The sequence below is a fragment of the Athene noctua genome, chromosome 5, assembly GCF_965140245.1.
Source record: "Athene noctua chromosome 5, bAthNoc1.hap1.1, whole genome shotgun sequence".
NCBI lineage: Eukaryota > Metazoa > Chordata > Aves > Strigiformes > Strigidae > Athene > Athene noctua.
In genome coordinates this window covers 54,081,888-54,101,908 of record NC_134041.1, presented here as the reverse complement: position 1 = coordinate 54,101,908, position 20,021 = coordinate 54,081,888, and the positions used below count along the sequence as shown (strand labels likewise).

General features: G+C 39.9%; 1 protein-coding gene across 1 annotated transcript in view; it reads right to left on the bottom strand.

Annotated features, from left to right (window-relative positions):
* CFAP58 (cilia and flagella associated protein 58) overlaps nt 1-13,367 on the bottom strand; it is a 61,221-nt gene extending 47,854 nt beyond the window's left edge. Inside the window, exons 1-5 of the mRNA XM_074908036.1 lie at nt 13,359-13,367; nt 11,251-11,532; nt 5,427-5,575; nt 3,492-3,648; nt 1,245-1,439 (exon numbers count right to left, since the gene is read on the bottom strand). Of these exons, the coding sequence (XP_074764137.1) occupies nt 1,245-1,439; nt 3,492-3,648; nt 5,427-5,575; nt 11,251-11,532; nt 13,359-13,367 (792 nt within the window). The remainder of the gene's footprint in view (nt 1-1,244; nt 1,440-3,491; nt 3,649-5,426; nt 5,576-11,250; nt 11,533-13,358) is intronic.
* Nucleotides 13,368-20,021: the final 6,654 nt, after the last annotated feature.

Here is a 20,021-nt window from a genome sequence, read left to right as displayed (position 1 = left end):
AAATAATAACCTAAGTCACCTTCTCTTGCAGATCTCTACCCTGACTCTTGCACAGTTGGATAGCCTGTATTTTGGACATACTTTCTGAAAAAGACAATGCAGGGCCTCCACAGACACCTTCAAGCTAGCACGGGCAAGAAAGACAGTGCAGTAGTCTGGTTAATTAGCCTTGGCACAGCACTTTATGTGAACTATTGGTTTCCAGCATAGTTTGGACAATTGAATACCCCTAATATATTTGCTTAGAAAGGTTGAAAGGGACTACAGAAAGGAGGACGAAGAATGGAACAAAACCAGGAATTGTAGATACCCTATTTAAAAACAATGTGATTGTCCTGTCAGATCATGGAGCTGCCCTCAAAAGCTGCATCAAATCAATGATATTCAGAGAAATATCAAGTCTCTTGTGTATCTCTTTATGTGAAGTATTTTACTAAGACTCTATGTTGACAAAAAATTGTCACAGACCTCTACCTTCACAGATTCAGGGACCTGAAGGGAAGAAAAAGCCATAAAAGTAATAAATTTACAAGATACACACAACTCCCAAAGAAGTTTCCCTTGAGGTAGGACTGTTTTACAGTGATGAGATCTCCCCTGCCATTTACTGAAATTGCTTCTCTGAGAGTTTCTCAAAGTCAGGGGAAATGGTCTGAAAACCTGAAAATTCAAACACTTGCAGAACACTATGTTAGGACACTTCCAGATAAAGTTTTTAGAAACAGAATGGAGAAAATCAATCAAAAAGGTTTACGAAGACAGTTCTCTGCCCTTTCACAGAAACTCTTCCACAGGCTTGAGAGGTAGATAAAAATTATTGTGACAGAGAAGAAAGAAGGGGTGGGAGTTAAAATGACTTCACCAATGCCACTACAGTCAATCAGTGGCAAAACTGGCAATATACGTCAGAAGTCCAATCCGGCAGCCTCCTATTTACTGTCATTAGATCATCCATGCTCTTCACAGCCTTTGTCTCACTTGCTGTGATCTTTTAAAGATGTTCTCTAACAGTATCATTGCAACTCACTACTGATTTCTGTGAGGAAATCTATGTGAAATCTGCCAGCAAGCTTTACATAGTTATTTATAAGTAAAGCAGTATTTATATAAAAATAAATATTTAGCAAAATTATTGAATTAAAATAATATCCCTCCCTCTCCCTTCAGGAAAATCCATTTTCTTCTTATTTTGACATCTGACCCTAATCTTAGACCTCATGCATACTGTGTGTCATCTACCCTACCTTCTGGTCTTTTAGATGCTGTTCCATATTCAGTTGTTCCTCTTTGTTCCTCTGTATATGTTGCTGTAAATTCTTGATCTCAGCTTCCTTGTTATCCACTTCAGCTAGAAGATTTTTCAGGTCCTTCTCCATTTTTTCCTTCTTTCGAGCTTCTCGTGATGCCTCATGCTGATGCAGCTGGATTGCTTGCTGAAGCTATAATAACAAAGAGACAAAAGTTTTAAGTTCTGCTGCCTTTTATTCAGGAAAACAAGGGCCTCTCACCTCTCCCTCTACTATCACTGATTTTGAAAACAACAGCTTCTATACTCCTATCCCTGCTACTACATGAAATATGCCAGATCTTCTCAGAAGTAAATATGTTCTCTAGTGATTGAACAAAAAATCCTGCACGAGGGAACCTATTTATTCATGGCAAGAATTTGTTAAGCACCAGTCAGTTCACCCACACAGAAGGGTCTGATACAGTTCAGGCACAAAAGCATTCCTCTTGAGATGCAGTGGCACAAATGTATTTTTAGTTGTAAGCTACTTGGAAGTGGTACTTTCTGAATGCAGCATTAAAATTAATTAGGGCTTGATGTTGTATTGCAAGGCTTTTTAATTTTATTTTTCTATCTCACCAGCAGAAACACTCATTACACTGACATTAAATGGAAGAGAGAGATGTCAGACCAGTGCTCATTTTCACAACTGCTCTCAATCTTTCTGCTCTCAAAGATCCTCTGCAGGAACTTTTCTGAGGAGCTTTCTCTTATATTTAATAGACTGTCTCGTGGCTTCTGCTCTCTCCCTCCCCAGAAACATGATGGAGCAGAATCAGCAGAGAGGAGACACAGGGGCTTGATCCCTATGGAAATATTCAGTTCAGCCAGGGACCAAAAATTAAAATATATTCTTTGCTTAAAGATTCCTAACCTCTGAGCCCACAGATGAAAATGTGCTAGAACTGACAGGTATCTTCAACAGGATCTTCAAAAAGACATTGTCATTTAAGCAGTCTGAAGTGGAGAATAATTTCATATGGGAGGTGGTTACAAGTGCTGTAACAATCCCATAAATTTAAGGGCTGATGAAGTAAGTATCAGAAGATTAAGGCTGGCAAGATTCAATAAGTTTTGATGGGAGTTTCAATTCTCTCTCTTTTCACCCATGCCCACAATGCTGTCAGAAAAGCAAAGATTTATATTCTCTTGTAATACGTTCCCATCCATCTGCTTCAGAACAGAAATTAGTTCTGTGCATGAAACCTAGGCTGATCATTACTTTTTTATCTGTGATTAATAAAAAACTGTAAGCTAAGTGCTACCTCTATCTCTTCTCTGTTCTTTGTCTAAGTGTTCTTCTCTGGTTTTACTTTCTCCTGTTGTCTTGCTCCAGCCCCTATTTATATTCTGCTTTAAATTCTTTTATTCCTCATTATGATGTTTTTATATTTTAGTGTATGAGTTCTGTATCCCATCTTCCATCCTTTTCTACTTTCTCTCCATTCAGTAGGTATCCTATTGATCCTTGGTCTTCTGTATCTCTAGCTGCTATACCCATTTAAAGGAAGCTATACATGTTGATCAGTAAGGAAGGTCTACTCAGATGGTCAGAAAAACAGAGAACCTAACTTAAAGAGGAGACAAAAAAAGTGAAGCTGAGATGGAATATGACTGCTCTCTACAGACACTGGTGAGGTGATAGATTATTTAATCTGAAAAACAGTAGGCAGAAATCAGTGTGAAGAAGAAAGTAATGGTCTCTAACCATTAGGTAAGTGAATTCTGGAAAAGCTTCTCATAAAAAGAGGAGAAAATAGACTAGTTAGCTTTTAAGTCAGAATTTGTTATGTTCTTAAAAATGATGGTATGGCATCGTATGACAACCACTGCCAACAGCAAGGGACCTAGGATCTCCATGCCAGGCCTATGTTCTAAGTGGTTCTTTGGAGGCATAAGGATTTATGAAAAAAACCCACATCTCCAGTATGAAAGGTAACTATGATTCAGGCAAAGGAACCTTGGCCTCATTCAGGAGCTATGGAAGCAGCTGGTACATGACAATATACTTTGCAAAAGACATAGCATAGAAGTAGAGAAAAATAGAAAAATCATTCACAACAGACTCATTTCTGAGCACTCCTGAAAATGTTTGAGATGTGAAAGAACAGGTAGTAGCATACTAGTTAATGGACATCAATTGCAACAGTGGAGAATGGTTCAGGACAAAGCCTAAAATCACCACCCGGTGATCTGTACAGACCTGCATAATGGATTGATCTGCCTCATTTTTTGCCCTCTCTGCATCCTGCTGCTGCTCTGTGGCTTGAGTTAGACTTTGGCGTAACTTCACGACCTCTGACAACAGTTGGTCTCGCTCCTTTGTTATCTCTTCTTTAAGTTTTAGCAAATCCTGGATACTGGAAGCAAGGAAATAATAGTCAAGCAGTGTCACAGGCCATTTCTGTTCTTCTTCTTATCCCAGAACAAGATCTTCTGTGAGAAACAGGAGTTTAAAAGTAATTTGCTTCATTTTAAAGTCCTCTTGGATTAAGGCTCTGTTGGTCAATTGAATTATATGCTCTATCTACTGTTACCGTAGTCACTGTCAACATAGGCAGCTTTAAAATCTAACCTAGTCCAATAAATTAGTCTTTCTTGTTATATCACATTCTCATGGATTTGAAGAAACCTTCCGTTTCCCAAAAAGATAACAGGGAACAAAATTCTTCACTGCCCATTGCAAAATTACTCAGGGACCAAAAACATTACATTGTTGTAACCAGTTTCTCCAGCTTACCTGATGGGGCACCTAACTAGGTTATGTCTTACAGTTACCTAATGTAAGAATAAAACAGACTCTCTGTTTGGACACATTTACAATTCAAAAGCAAGCCCAAGCAGTGTGGGTTCAAGCTTAATCTTAAAAACCAGCCTTACAGTTCTAAAAGACTATAGGGCTGAAAACCTGCAAAAGAGTTGTCTAGTCCCACAGCCTTGTCACTAGACAGAGTATTTAAGCATGGAACTGGAGGGCAAAACAGAAGGAACTTTAAGAAGAAAATCTGAGTAGGGCAGTCTCAGCAGCCAGGGCAGCAGCTGGAAATGGAAGGAGTGAGGTCTCGGCAAAGTAACAGCTCCTGGCTCTTGCAGGAAAATGCAAAAACCAACCCCAGAGAGCTGCCTTTAGGGAGAGTTGTACTAGGAGAAGGCTTGATAACCAAGCTTTTAGATCCAAGGAAACCTATTACACAGTTCCAGAACATTTCAGGGACTAAAAGTGAAGGAGTGGCTTTCTCATGTATCCAGGTGGTTTATGTGCTGGCATATTCCTTGGGGGGGAAATGTTTGAGCACAGTAAAGGCCTTGCTCACAGACACAAATCTTGCTTATGCAGACTGGATACACAGTGTGTGGGGAGATGAACATGCCCCATACATATCCTGAATGCATAATATAAATAAATACCTTACACAGTGTGAAAATTTCAAGCCAGAAAGAGCTGGACCAGCCATCAGCAATCTTGATAGAAAGTGCACAGGTCATAGGGTCAATAGACTTAATCATATCTCTGAGTTTACACTTAATCTTAGAGCATAAGCACAGTCTGATGATCTGATACTACAAGCACTAGCTTTTGGAGGGCTTTTGAGCAACTCCTGAGGATCATTATTATTTGCACACTGTAGCAGCTAGAGGCTCCACCTGAGACCAGGTCCCTCTGTGCCTAAGTGTTCACTAAAAAAACCCTCATAAGTCTTGAAAATGTGTAAGTAGAAAATACAAACGAGAATAGTGATAATGCCTTATAACAAAGCTGAGAACAGAAGAGAAATCAAGTCTTCTCCTTCCTTATCTAGTTGACCCTGCTGCCATCATATGTAAAAAAGTTGACAGCACCCAATTCTCAAAGACAGAGTATGTTGAAATGCTACTCAGATAAAACAATATGACAGTTATTGAGAAAGTGCATAATATTGATTTTTATTTGATCTCTCATCTTAATACAATGCTGAATTAATTCAGTCAGAGCTTGATTCTGTATTTGCTTACTGCATAAACAAAAAGACTAAAAAATGTGCACTCGTGAGAAAGACCTCTCTCTTTTCCAGTGTCTTTGTAGTGTCTACATGGCTAAACAAAGTGTAGAATGATAGAAAATCAGATCAGGCTTTCCCCCTCCCTGGGGAAAACTTACTTGTGCTCCTGTCCCAGGGATAGTCCAGATTCTTGCTCCACTAAATTAGATAGGCGCGATATTTCCTCTTGCAGTGAATTAATAGTTTCCTTCGCTTTCTGTTCATTTCCATAGGCTGTATCCACCATTTTCCAGGCCTTTTCAAGCTCCTAGGAACAAAACGGAAAACAACTAAATAAATTAAATTGGGTTAAAAATGAACAACAAATTAAAAATTAATTGCCTCGCATTTTGTTAATTAAGAAAAATAGATTTTCATGCCTTTTCATCCTTAGATTCACAACAGTTTTCTTCACCAGTTTTCTTTTGGACAAGAGCAGAGCAAACATTTTCAACCATTCAGGCTATGCCAATTTATACCACAAAAGCTCTAAAACATTTTCTTTAACACATAGGTCTGAACATTATCAAATCTCACTCTATGAGATTTTGGTCATGTGACTCCCACTAATATCTGAAAATGTACTAAAAACTCAGTGCCCACAAAGATACCATCTACACAAATAGCTCACTTATGGCTGTAAAAATCTTATTAGCTGTTGTAACAATGAACATCTAATTTGATTTGGATGAGAAAAAGATGTTACTTGGGGTTTTTCTCCCTCCTTGTTCTTTTTCATCTGTGAGGACCTAGTGTATTTTGATTTTAACTATATACTTTGATAACCCACAATTCTCCTGCCAAATTTCAGCACATAGAATTACTTGAATGACAGACTCATGTACCTCTCACAAGCCCAGTGTTTGATATCCATAAATAGAATAAGGGAGGAGAGTTCATTTGATTTTTTTAACCTCCTCTGATCTCTCTCCCTTGAATCAGATCCTTAAGAATCACACACAACACTTGCCAGGTTCAAACCAAGTTCCTGCCAGTTCTGGAATCCTGTGCTAAAAAAAATGCATAAATTCAGAAAGCAACTGGACTGGAAGAAAAGTTCCCAAAGATTCAGTAAATAATGAAGAAACTACTTTTGACACTAGAAGTCCCTGAGCTGCAAATCACAGCATGATGTACTCTCTCTCATGCTCTTTTCTCAGCTGGCTCCTGGTGGAGTTCTGGACTTGATGGACTTGTACAGATTTAGACTTCAAGTGTGGCTGTGCAGCTCTACATTAGCTCTAGGGTCTTCCCAAGCAGAGCCAGATAGAACCATCATTACATCAGGCCATAATATCCCTTTCACCTCCTACTTGCAGCACATGAAAATGGGGTAGGGAGAAAATAATTTAAAATTACTCCACAATGAAGAATATCAAATAATTCCATTCATATCAAATTGTTGACAGCAGTTCTTTACTGAGATTAACATCTCTGGTTCCAAAAAAAACCCTATTTAACATTAAACTCAAAATTATGACACCTATATTATGGTATATTGTTAATATATATTTTGAACTCTTTTAAATCAAATAAATGTACTTAGCTGTTTGCTGCCTAAATTAAAAATTCAAGCTACTAAACCAGCAGAAGTAACAGGCTACCAGAATTTGCCTAAAAGATAACACAAAATATAACATCTGCAGCCTCTTCAAACTGGAGAGGGAATATATTTTCATTTTATTTATTCAATTAGTTCAGCATATCTATATTTGAGAAACCATCTGGAACTCAAAGATCAGGAATGTTTGCTCTTCTTTTTTTCCTAAGCTATTAATAAAGAGTTAAACAGTAGGCTTTACTTGCTCAGATATTCTGAAGGATATTATAGTCAATTAAATTCACTACCTACAAACAGTACTTTTATTACTTATTAAAGTACTTAGTTTAAATTTAGTTTGAAAAATGTGCTTTTCACTTATGTATCAAGCATATTTAAACAGTTTTAAATATTAAAGTCAATTTTTATGTTTTATACATTCTGAGTTCTAATTTTCATTCAAATGCAGCAATGAGCATCCATAAAGTATTAAGTATCATCTAGTAAATAATAAATTTTTCATTCATTATTATCTTACATAAAAATGTTCAATTATGAAATTTAAATAAATGCACACTAGGCTGAAATAATGGCATGAAGACTTAGTGTATCATCTTGACAGGCAGAAAAGCATAAAATATAGCTGTAAATAAACATGTTTCAGATTTGCCAACCAATAAGAGACAACCAACCTTTCTCTAGAAAAATGCAAATGGAAAATAAGATTAAAGCTGATTACTTAAATCAAAGCTTCCTGCTGGCTGATTAGACTGTGATTAAAATTGGTGAATTAAATCATTACGACTGGAGTTTTGGGAGATAGAATTGGTGAATAAAATCAATATGCCCTCTGACAGGTCCTACTGGCTTCAGTGAGTATTTTGTTTTGGTGAGTATTTGCAAAAAAAATCCCCTGAAGGCAATTCAGATAAGCAATGATTTCAGGTCACCGGAAGCTGTGCTTTTTGAACTTTATCTTGCTTTTGAAGTGTAAAAACAATTCTTTTGAATTTGAATTGATAAAACCAATTTTTATCAATAAATTTAGCAGGCACAGATGATAGCCCCATTAATAAGCAAAACCTAAATAAGAATTTGCTACAGACTTCAGCATCAACGAAGCTGGGCTTCATTGTAGTTGTTTCTCGGTTGTGTCTTACTTTGAATAGCAGATCATCAGATTGCTTCCTTTAACTTCAAAAGTAAGGAGGAGGAAAATTTTGATGGTGGAAGCCTTCACTGAAAAAATTTTCACGTTGTTACTCAGTGCAGAGGGGAACTGAAAGAATGCAGTGTGTCAGCATCACTGAGTAATGGCAGTACATAGTTAGACAGGTAACATGCATTGCATTCTGTTGGTGAGAAGCTCAGCAGGAGCCAACACTGTGCACTTGCAGCCCAGAAATCCAACCCTATCCTGGGCTGCATCAAAAGATGCATGACCAGCAGGTCAAGGGAGGTGATTCTCCCCTTCTGCTCTTGTCAGACCCCACCTGCAATGCTGTGTCCTGCTCTGGGAACCCCAGCGTAAGACATGGACCTGCTCACGCAGGTCCAGAGGAAGCCACGAAGATCAGCAAGGGGCTGGAGCACCTCCCTTATGAGAACAGACTGAGAGAGTTGGGGTTGTTCAGTCTCGAGAAGAGAAGGCTCCAGGGAGACCTTACAGTGGCTTTCCTGTAGTTAAAGGGGGCTACAAGAAAGATGGGGAGCAACTTTTTACAAGGGCATGTAGGGATAGGACAAGGGTCAATGACTTTAAACTGAAGGAGGGTGGATCTAGATTAGATGTAAGCAAGACATTCTTCACTATAGGGGTGGTGAGACACTGGAACAGGTTGACCAGAGAGGTTTTGTCTGCTCCCTCCCTGGCAGTGTTCAAGGCCAGGTTGGACGGGGCTTTGAGCAACATGGGCTAGTGGAAGGAGTCCCTGCGCGTGGCAGGGGGATTGGAATGAGGTGATCTTTAAGGTCCCTTTCAACCCAAACCATTCTACGATTCTATAATTAAAGACAGAAGTACACTGGATGTTTGCAGTTGGAATAATTCAAAACCATTTTGAGAAGTACTGGAACTCTGGAAATTCTGAAGCAAAACTCATAAAGTGTGACTGTCTTACTTTATTTCCATTAAATACCCCAAAAGATCACATCATTTTCACTGCTCAGAAACCAAGAATTACTGAAATGCTTTCTTAGTGTATCGGATTGATACCCCTGGAAATTTAAACCTTGGTATTTCCAAGCAAGGCAGTACAAGGTCTCATAAATTCCTCTTCTAGCATTCTTCCAGTGCAGCCTTGTGGATCAGTATCCCTAACAATGTAAAAGATAATTTTATTCCCTTTGTGTTCAGCTTGGCCTTGTGTTCAGCTTGGCCCTTTGCTCCTTTGATATGACTGTAAACAGCAGACTATTATGTCCAGTTTATTAAAACTACAAAACAGCACACTGAACTACCATCAGACAGTTAACAGCTATTGATTATTATTGACCTGGGTCCTACCAATCTGTGCAGTTAACCCTGCCTCTAAACAAACCCTACTGATTACAACCAGGTGAAAAATTTTGTTTCTGTAATTGTTACTTGTATATGAAACAATGACCTAGAAGAAGACAACTGACTGTACATCTGTTATCCTGATGACCCATCATGTCACCAAGATTAGGGCCTTAACTTGAAGCAACTATACCATTTTTACAGGAACAGCCCTACCAAGATAATAAAACAGTGAAACAGATTGTTTGTTTAATTTAGCACTGAAGAATACCATCTTTGCTATTTTAGCACTTGAACTTGCCTCAACACTTGCCTTGGGCACTTGCAAAACACATTTTCTGAATGTTAGTAAAATTGTAGTGAAAAACTACAGCTGTAATGGAACTTCCCTTCAGAAAGGAGAATAACATGAAATATAAAGGGTATACTGAACAAAATCCCAAAACATGACAGGAACATTTTAAACAATATCCAGATAATTCCTGAACATTTAAAGAAAAGACTAATTCTCATAACCAAACTGAAAAAGTATCAGTGCTGTTTACTTGGCCGACAGCACTCCACTAGAATTGAAATGTCAGATGTTAAGCATTGCACGTCATTTCTAACAGGATCATATTGGCAAGAAGCTTTTTCCCTACAAAATCTCTTAGCTGGTCCAACAGTAGGTGGTATTGTTAAGCCATACCTTGCCTGAGCTTCAAATCAGCTGCTGAAATTGGAAAGGCTCTTATTTTTCCTACTCTCCTGCTCCTCAGTTTTACAACATTGCTAGGACAATGCTTCCTCAGCTTGGGAACATCTTGAAGGATTGCCTCTGCTACTGTTCACACTCAGAGTATTGCCATGTAATAGCAAAAAGAAAATTATAAGGATCATTGCAGTTCCTGACACCCACCTACCAGGTTTTGATTAGCAGCAGTGAAAATCAACAAGATTTTCTATGCGGTTCTCCTCCTCCTTAAGGGTGCTCTGAGCAGTACCATGGCCTTGCGAGCTGCAGCCATAGGATGACAGCACTCCTATTTATATTTACCCTGAGTGTATTTTCTTCCTAATTCCAAGGACAAGAAACTTCATTTCAAAGAAATTCTATTTCTGTAGTGCTCATAGATCACTCTGGATTGTTACACTGAATTTATTTTACTGGAACAAAACACTTTATTGTAAAGCATGGAGGTTTCTCCACTAAATGCTAAATTAAAGCCTGTCTAGATATCATAGCCTAAGCTTTTAAACCATCAGAAGAAAAAAAGTTCAAAATGAGAGTCTTCTGATCATTTGGCAGCTTTAGGTTTCTGGTAGTCAAACCTCACTGTAAGGCTGAAGTGATGGACTGTTTTTAGCAAGTCAAGCACTTTGATTTGACAGAGTTCAAATCAATAATAACAAAGAACACATCAGTGTAAATTGGCAAAATCATTGAAATGCTATATAGGATTCCTTTTCAAAAACACCATGAAACATTTATTTATGAGTTGATGACACTCGCCTGGTCTACAATCCATATTTCAGCAAGTAAGTAGATTTTTTTTATCTTCTGGCAATAGTTAACATCCAAGCAGCCCTTCCAAAAAAATAATTAATCAAAACCTGCATACTAAGTTGAAAATGTGCTATTTTACTGAGGAAAAGCTGAAACAAAAACTAATAATGAGTACCTGAAAGCTGATGGAGTTGGTTTAGTGAAAATGAACACAGAATTTGACTGGGACCTGTAAAAATACCAGACTGAGGAAACAAAGTGATAGGTAGCAAAGCAGAGGTTGAAGCACTGGAGATGCCAGCTCTATACTTAGTCCTCTGACTAGTTCTCTACATAAAGTGTTCTTGTAGATGCTTTTCTTATTACCATGTTTTTCATTAACAATTTCAGATCATATTTAATTCTATTCAAATTTACCGTCTTCATTGATGATATGGTTCCCTGATCATCTTCAGAGAGCTTTGTGAGCACAGCTATTTTAGATGAATTCACCACGAGCTCAGCATTCAGCTCCCTGCATTTCTCCATGAGGCGATTTTCATTTTCATTAGACTTCTTCATAACAGCATGGAGCTTCTCATATTCTATTCGGAATTTTTCCAGAGTTTTATCTCCCTTAAGTAGATTGATGACTTCTTGGAAGTCTTTTTCCAGTGCTTCAAATGCACTTTCTTCCAGAAACGGTTTGCTAGACTTTTCCTGAAAGAAATGAGAGAGATAATCAACAAACAGGAGGAATTCAACATCTCACTTATGACCCCAGAATATAAAAAAGCAATACACTGGGTATGTAACAGCTTCTAAGAAATCATGACAAAATTTTCTGAAATAACAGTTCTCTTGCTAGCATGATATGCACATTGCAGGCTATTTTTCAAGCAGATCTCCCCCGATTTTACTGAAATAACTTGTGCTTTAACAGTCAGAGTTCCTGTAATTGAGTACTACAACTACTTTAAAGATAGGTCTATAAAATATCATAATTGTGATAGTGTTTAAATAATACATCAACTATTCAGGAAGCCCAGTATTTTAGTCCCAGTTCTTCCCAGTTCTCTACACTCTAAAGTCTGATTAGTCTATGCTTTCTATGCAGATAGTGGCAGCAAATCACCTGCAGATAAGCATGTCTGAAAGCTCCAGTAATGCCAATCCTTCCCCTGCAGGAAATGCTACTGTTAAACCTTTCACAGGGGATGTTCTTGATCTAGCTCAGTTCCGATGCCAAATTTTGCCAGCTCAGTTGCTGGACACCAAATTCTACTAATATTTTTCAAAACAGCCTAAGATAACCCTCCACTATAGCCTTCAGCAGAACACAGTCATACCAAGATGAGGCTGTGTGGCCACTTCTCAGGAGTTAGCTTGATCTGCTAAGGAGCAACATATATCAGCCCACAGGATACTTCGTACTGTCACTGATACATTGCTGTCACCGCTCACTCAGGTTTTCTCAAAACTGACGGGAACGTCTCTACGCTGCAATCTGAAGTCTAGTGATATTCTTATAATCGCATCTCAGAGGTGGACTCACTTTGATAGTAAAACAGCTCTCCTGTTCAGGCACCGGCCGTGGATGTATGATGAGCCCCCTCACAGAGGATAGGCAATGAGATGCACAGTTCCCACAACCTTAAAAATCTGCCTTCATATCTCCTGCCTTCCCCCCCCCCCCAATCAATGGATTGTTGTTTTTAAAAATGCTTCAGGCCCCAACTCACCATTTGAATATAAACAGTTTAAAGGCAAGAATTTTCAAAATTCTAAAAAAAATAAATTCTGAGAGCAAAATGATACATTTCATTTGTTTCATTGGTTGGGGCGGGGTGGGAAGTACATAAATTCACGTTACCTGGAAAACCTGAAATTAAAAGGATAAAAGCAGACCTTTACGACTTGAAAGAAAGGTCAGGCCTTGTGACACACTGAGGCAGAGGCACCAGCTCCAAGTTCCCCCCCTCCTTGCCAAGGCTCTGACTTGAGGGGTTTTTTTCTGTGTCAGAAACTTGAGTGTGAAAACAGCAAAGGCAACCTGAATATGAAAACCCAGGCTTCTGCTGGTGTGGAAGGGCGGTCTGCGCCGCAGGGCCCCACTTTGGTGCGTAACCCCTTCAAACTGCTCTGGCACTCACAGCAAAAAATTTGGGTTTCTTCTTATTTCACCCTCTTCTCCAACATCAAACCTTCAGTTTTGATCTCCTTTACGTTTGTGATCATAAATAGAGTTAAAAGAAGAGCAGTAAGGATGGGGGCGGGGAGCGGGGGAGGTATCACACCCACGATCTTAAAAGCAGCAGGTGTTCCCAAAATTTAAGCGTAATTACTGCCGATGTACGAGTAGCCTAAATTGCTCCCACTTTCCACACAGGATCTAACTGCGCTCTGCTGACAGAAGTAACTCGACACGTGGTCGTGGTATATAGATACGGATGATACATAGCTGATGATGTCGGGCTTATTCTGAGGTACAGCGTTCGTCCTGCCCAAGGACCGGGCGGGGAGTGGAGGGGGTGAGGGGGTCTCACCTCAGCCATGCCGCCGCTGCTGCGGGGACCCGAGGCCGCGCCGTGTGCAGGCCGCCGCGCCGTACCATAGCAACGGCGGCGGGCGGGGCGGGCCGTTGGGGCGGTGGGAGGCGCCGTCCCGGGCCCCGCCGGGACGCGGAGGCCGCGTTCGCCCCGGGGCCCTGCGGGCGCCGCGTGGGCCCAGAGACCCCGCTCACCCCCAGAGACCCCGCTCACCCCCAACCCTGCCCCGTCGGCCTCGGGTTCTTCTCCCGAAGTTGTCCGTCTCGCTGCTGAAACTCAGCGGCACCGAGGAATGTTTCCCCCGGACCTGAAAGGCCGGGAGCCGCTCCGGGAGCGGAGCAGCACCAGGAGGAGACAAACGTCCCCTCGAGGCTCGGCGGGAGGCAGGGCCCCGTCGAAGGTGACCCAAGGGCATTTGTGCTGCTTTGGGGGCACAAATTACATTTGGAGCCTGGCGTCTGTCATTTCATTGCAGCTGAACATTCACACTAGCTAGTCTGTGCGTGTGAATGCTTTCATAGGTGTAGAACAAGGGAAGGCAGGAGGGTGGCTCAGCGCTTCAAGAGCTGTGCTCGCCTATCAGCTGCTGCTGTTTGCTCCGCTCCCAGCTAACCCTTGAAATAGTTGTTTTTATCTCCGTGAGGTCACAAATTGTTTCATCTGATAGCTTTTTAGGGCAGGGATTGCACTGTACCTTGTATATGCTCCCTAGCAGAATGGATGTCGGTTATGACCTTAAAGTACCACTTGAAATGGAAAACTTCTTCTCTTCCTGGTTTAATGAAGCCTGAATTGTAGCTGTTCGTTTTACTGATTACATGGCAAAATAGGCAATTTCAAATGGATGCTTTCAAATGGCCTGATTTTACCATTAGAACTGGAGAATAATACAGATTTTATAATGTATTCTCTATATGTATGACTTAATTTATAAAGTATCCTACACACTAAACATAGTTTCAATCATTTCAGAGCACACTTTCAATAAAAAAAAATCAATAAAATTCCTTTTCTAAGTCTTGCACTCTTTCCTCATTTTCTCTTGTACTGATGTTTCTTACATAATAAAATTACCAGGAAGATGATCATGATAAATTCATTTATTCTAGGATTTCACGTTCTCAAGAGGACCAAACTTTTAGACCTTTAAAACACAACAGATGCATGTGTAAATAAATATCAAAAGGTATGATTGTAATTTTGGTAGCAAAGTACTGCTGGAAGAAGGGGATATGTTCAGAATTTTTTTTAAAAACCAAATTATTTTATAAAAACCTTCAATTTTACATCTTAAATATATAATCATGATATTCATTATACTCTTTCTTATGGCTTTAACAACAAAACAGGAGTGGAAACTTATGAAGGGAGGTAGTTACCTTTGATTTAGGTTCATGTTTGTGCTTCTGGGTAACAGCATAAATGTGTCCAAAAGTGATCTCCATTTATTGAGGCATTCCCATGAGCTTCCTGATCCAGTTGAAGATGTCCCTGCTCATTGCAGAGGGGTTGGACCAGATGACCTTTAAAGGTCCCTTCCAACCCAAACAATTCTATGATTCTATTCTATGTTTTTCAAACTCCTGGTGATTTATGTCCTGTGAGACTCTCTAAGGGTGACTGTATAGGCTGGTCTTCATGACAAGAGCTATATGAGCTAAATTCATTAAAATTTGATGAGCTCTCAATCATGGTAGCTGCACCTCTGACTGCAGTGCAGACATAGTAGGCTGGCTGTGTTAGGAGTCCATGATAACTCATGCTAAAGCCCATTTTTGATAAGCCAGACACTATACCTTAAAACATCACAACTCATAGCACATGGTTTTAAGTGCAGCCAGGACACAAATCTGTGACAAGACTCAAATATTCACTTTGAATTAATTCTGCAACAAACCTACAGAACGCCTCGACAGGTTCATCACCAAGGAGCTGGACTGATACTCAAGAGGACATCTGGACTTCTGACCTTAGCAAGAATTTCCTGTAGCTTAGGACCAACCCCTTAAAATACCCTGTGCTTTCTATTCATCAGTAAAGTGGAAATAACCACATCTGCCATCCTGCAATAGTGTTGTGACTGCCATGGCTATAAATGATGTGCTCATGTCTTAGAGTGAACCTCTAGACAAGATGGAGCTCCTGAAGTGAGATCCCTCTTTAACACTCCCTTTTAAGCTGAGTCTATGTTCCCAGCTCTGGGAAAACCTGTTATTAAGAGAAAAAAACTCCCACAGCCACGAAGTAAAAATAAATCTCCATTAACAGCAGGGACAAACCAGATCCAAAAAGTTTCAGTTCATTGATAAGATTGTTATTTATTTCCCTGAATATCTAATTTTGTTCAAGAGACACCCGTACTTTATGGTAAATAAGCAGAATCACCTGTTTCAACAGCTGCATAAAAGAGAGTTTTGCATCAGTGGGGTGTGTTTGTGTGTGTGCAGAAAGGGTTACTGGAGAAGAAATATTTTCTCATTGATTTATTTGAGGTCACAACCCTCGGGCAGTTAATTTAATGCATGTTTTAAGCTGTAGTGGCATGAATATGATAAGCCATCACTTTCTGAGTGTAAGGATTTATGGTCTGCTGCAGAGGTATAAATAAATAGAATAAAATCTCATCATAACATCACCCAGGAGAATGTAAGTAATTTGGGGCAGGAACCATGACAGTACATGTCTTCTGGGAAGTGTAAAATGAACCTTGTGGACACTGGAAGTTAACGATAAGAAGAATTGATAAAGGAAAGCCGGGGGGTGGGGGTGGGGTGTCGAAAAAGGTTCCCTTTCACACTACACTGTTGTAAGGAAGAACATCACTAGGTGGCACTACACCACCACAGTGGATTGATAAACTGCATACACACCACCCCAGCGCCCCCCCCCCCCCCCCCCCCCCCTATTTTCAGCCCTGACAAGCTTTTCTGGTTTAGAAACGTGTTACAAATATTAATTAACACATGGAGACATAATGGTTGAGTGAACATGTGTTCATGGATGAGGTCCTGTATTTGCATACAATTTTGCTCAATTTACTCAGATAATATAATCGATGGGAGAGTACCGCTAACAAAACCAAAATTTGTCTAACAATTTGCTAATATTAAAACATTATTTTACATATATTACAAAACTGTTACATAAATATGACTTATCGAACTGTAAGTCTTGTAATCGCCCCAGCAGTATGGAAATCCGTCACAACATCGTGGCCTCCAACACCAATGACGCTACAGATGCTGTCAGTGGGCTGACATCCTGGGACGTACCCTAGAATCTAGTTTAGTTTATCAGTGTTAAATCAGTTTTGCAGTACTAAAAGGAGCAAGAGCTTATTAAAAATACTTCCTTTTCTCCAGTGACAAGGAAACGCTATGTGGGCCTTGATTACTTAATTATCCAACTGATATTTTTACTATATTCTTTTTGACTGTCCTTTCCTCCCGTTATTTTCAAACTAAATGATAGTTTTATAATATGAACGGTTGTTCAGTTAAAATCGGATTGAGGCTTTCTACTTTGTTCATAAAGATCACGGAACAGACCTCAAATAGCAGTAACCTTTGATCATGTTTGGCACTAGAGTTGAGCCAATGATCTCAAGAGGAAGAAACATACTGTATCTCGTTAAAATTTTCATAAAAAGTTAAAGCATGGAAATGTTTTGATTAATAGAAACACCCACATAGAGAACTTGGTTATTTCTGAAACAGAAGCTTAAGCTGACAAGCAGTCTGTGTATAACGTACAATTACATGCTCTACATAAAAAATAAAAGAGATTAAAATTATGGAAAACAACTTAAATCAACAATCCTGGAACTACGCTGAACTTGCCATTCCCCAGCACGGTTTGAAACTGCAGAACAATTTCATTTTCCAATTTTTCCTCGCAGTTCTGCAACTAGCATTACAATGTCCTGCCACGCTTGTCAGAAAACTCCTCTCTTCCACCCTTCTCTTTGTCAAACCCAGGGATTCACCAAGACCGTTGGAGGAAAGCAATGCTCTGCAGATCCCCATCACCACTGCTGCCCACTGTGGGCTCTTACCACCACCAGTATTATGGTTTATGCTACCAATCTGACCTACAGCTTTGGAGAGTGATGGGGCAGGAATCTTCCTCCTATGTATTTGGAGGAAGTCTGGTAGAAGTGACCCCCTCCCATCCTGGCTGCCCAGCATCATTAATCCCTAGAGAAACTATGAAGAAAAGTCTATAAAGTAACATAAACACAGGACAGGTGTCCCTGCACAGCACTCAGGTTTCTTCAATGGACACTTTTCATTACTTGCTTACCAGTTGTGATTGATGGGTGTCTTCCCAATCATGGGTGTACTTAGAAATGAGTTACAATATGTCTAGACTAATCATGTGTTCATTAGCAGAAACAACTTTCCCCCATGCTTTCCAACACCCTTTCTGTTCCAGCAGCAGAATCCAGACCCTAATCTCTGACTTTTGTTCCCCTCATTTAAATTTTGTTCTTCAGCCTTTTAATTCTCAACCACCAAATCTTTCCCTGGCTGAAAATTCATCTGGCATCTTTCACTGCTTGACACTTGAGTCCTCTGGAATGAAGATGCTATTAAAAAAAAAATCCCCCTTCTCTTCATACCCAGGGAAGGCTATAGAAATCATAGAGACTTAAGATATTTATAAGATCAGGTGTAAGGGGGTAGATGAGGACACCATATGGTAAACTTTGAGGAGCTGACCCAATCCCCCTACACATTTCTTTGTATGGCAGCTAGGAGGTGTGAATTATTCACGGATGGAAGGGAGTCTCCCACTCCCTTCTCCCCTTGGGCTGCTTGTCCACCTGCTCTGCTGGGTCACGCTGAGCTGTGCCTATTAAAATACTGTCCTGCAGCAGTCTCCTCTAGGCTGAGACAGCCACTTGCAGTATAAAAGGTAGGGCCTCAGCAAGGCCCGACTCAAACCTACTGCTCCTGCTTTCTGTGTGTTAATGCGATCCTTCTGTGTGCTTCAGGTTGGCAGCAGTCTCATGTGTTCCTTGCGAAGGTGACAGCTGGAAGCGGTGCTAAAACCTGTTTCACTGCTGCCTACCCATGGCCTCTCTATCATATCCCTCTTCTCTTTTGTAGATCTTGCAAGATGATTTTTTTAAAAATTTATTGCTTGTAATAATTTAAGAAAATACTGTTAGTTTTGTAATGGATTAGAAATACTAGTGGAAATAATAAAATAAATCCTCAGTTTTCCAAGATGTCTGAAAGCAGCTGAGAAAGATATCTAGAATTTAACTCTTAGCCCAAATCTTGCTCTTGTCCTGCTCCTGCTGATGGGATATTTGAGTTCATTTTAGAAATAATATTATTATATCTAATTTCTGCTGCAGTAGCAGCCATGTGACGGAGCCACAGGCTACGTCCCAGTGTGCACGGAACTGTGGTATGGTTACTCTACTGCTCACAGCTTCAAATCCTGACCGACATCTGAGTAAGGTTAGCGGAGCTTGGCTCATTATCAAATAAATTACTACCTTTAGCAAGACAATGATCTTAAGCCTTCTGCAGTGCAGCAGTACTCAAACAATGAATCATGTGCTGGAGTTGTCAGGATATGTGCTTCTTGCTTTCCCTCCTCTTCAAACTGCTGAACTGCATCAAAAAACCTAATACAAATCAAATGAATGTTTTTTGGTTTGACTTTTCCATTTACATGTATCATATTATTATCATAATTTTATACCATCCTAGGTGGCACAGAAAGTAGATCCTGAATGGGATGGTGGATATGTAATATAATCTGCTGGGATTTGAGCCTTTCTTTGAAAAATGTTCAGGCCTTTTCCCTGTATCCCAGGGAAATTTTGCAGATGAATGTAAATTCTAGTCAATATAACCTGTAGTGATTTGTATTGGCCAATGTATGTGTATATATATATATATATATATACACATGGTCAGAATCAGTAATTGCTACCTTGTCAGGCTTTATGCAGGTGATACTTAATAGACATTTTTCCTTTGGCTTAGGTGATGAATAGCTGTGATCTTGGAGAAGGAGCTATTTTCTCTCCTGCTGCTGCTGTGAAGTTCCCAGGGGAAATAAATAATGCACCAAGACAGGCTGAGTCCTGCAGCGCAGAAGCAGGGAGATTCCAGCACTGTTCTTGCTAGAGATTATTTTCATGAATTACAGCATAATGAGAAAGGAATGTACTAACAACACCCAGGTTGCAAATAAACCTGAATAAACTTGATTCAGACACTAAGGAAATAATGCCCATACACACATTTACTGAACCCAAACCCTTTGAATAACATTAGAACTGTTTCTTAACTCAATAAGCACTTCAGGAAATTCAAAGAATGGGCTGACTTTACAGTCCCAGTTACCACTCAAGAGCTAGACAGCTCCAATGCAAAGCTGTGTCACCACCTTTACCTGGTGCCCTCTTGATATTGCAAATGTAACACACAGATCAGTTCTCCCACCACAGCACATGTCCACCACCTGAGCTTAAAAAAGAGTCAAAGCAGCGGTGGTGAACGTGCAACGTGCCATACCAGTGATAATGTAAGACAACTGTTGCAATGCTGTGGAAAGAGGAAGGGTGCAATACAGGGATCCATAATTCCCTTGAATTGGATAGGTGTTACTATGCTGTTGCTCAGGCCTGATGCCCTT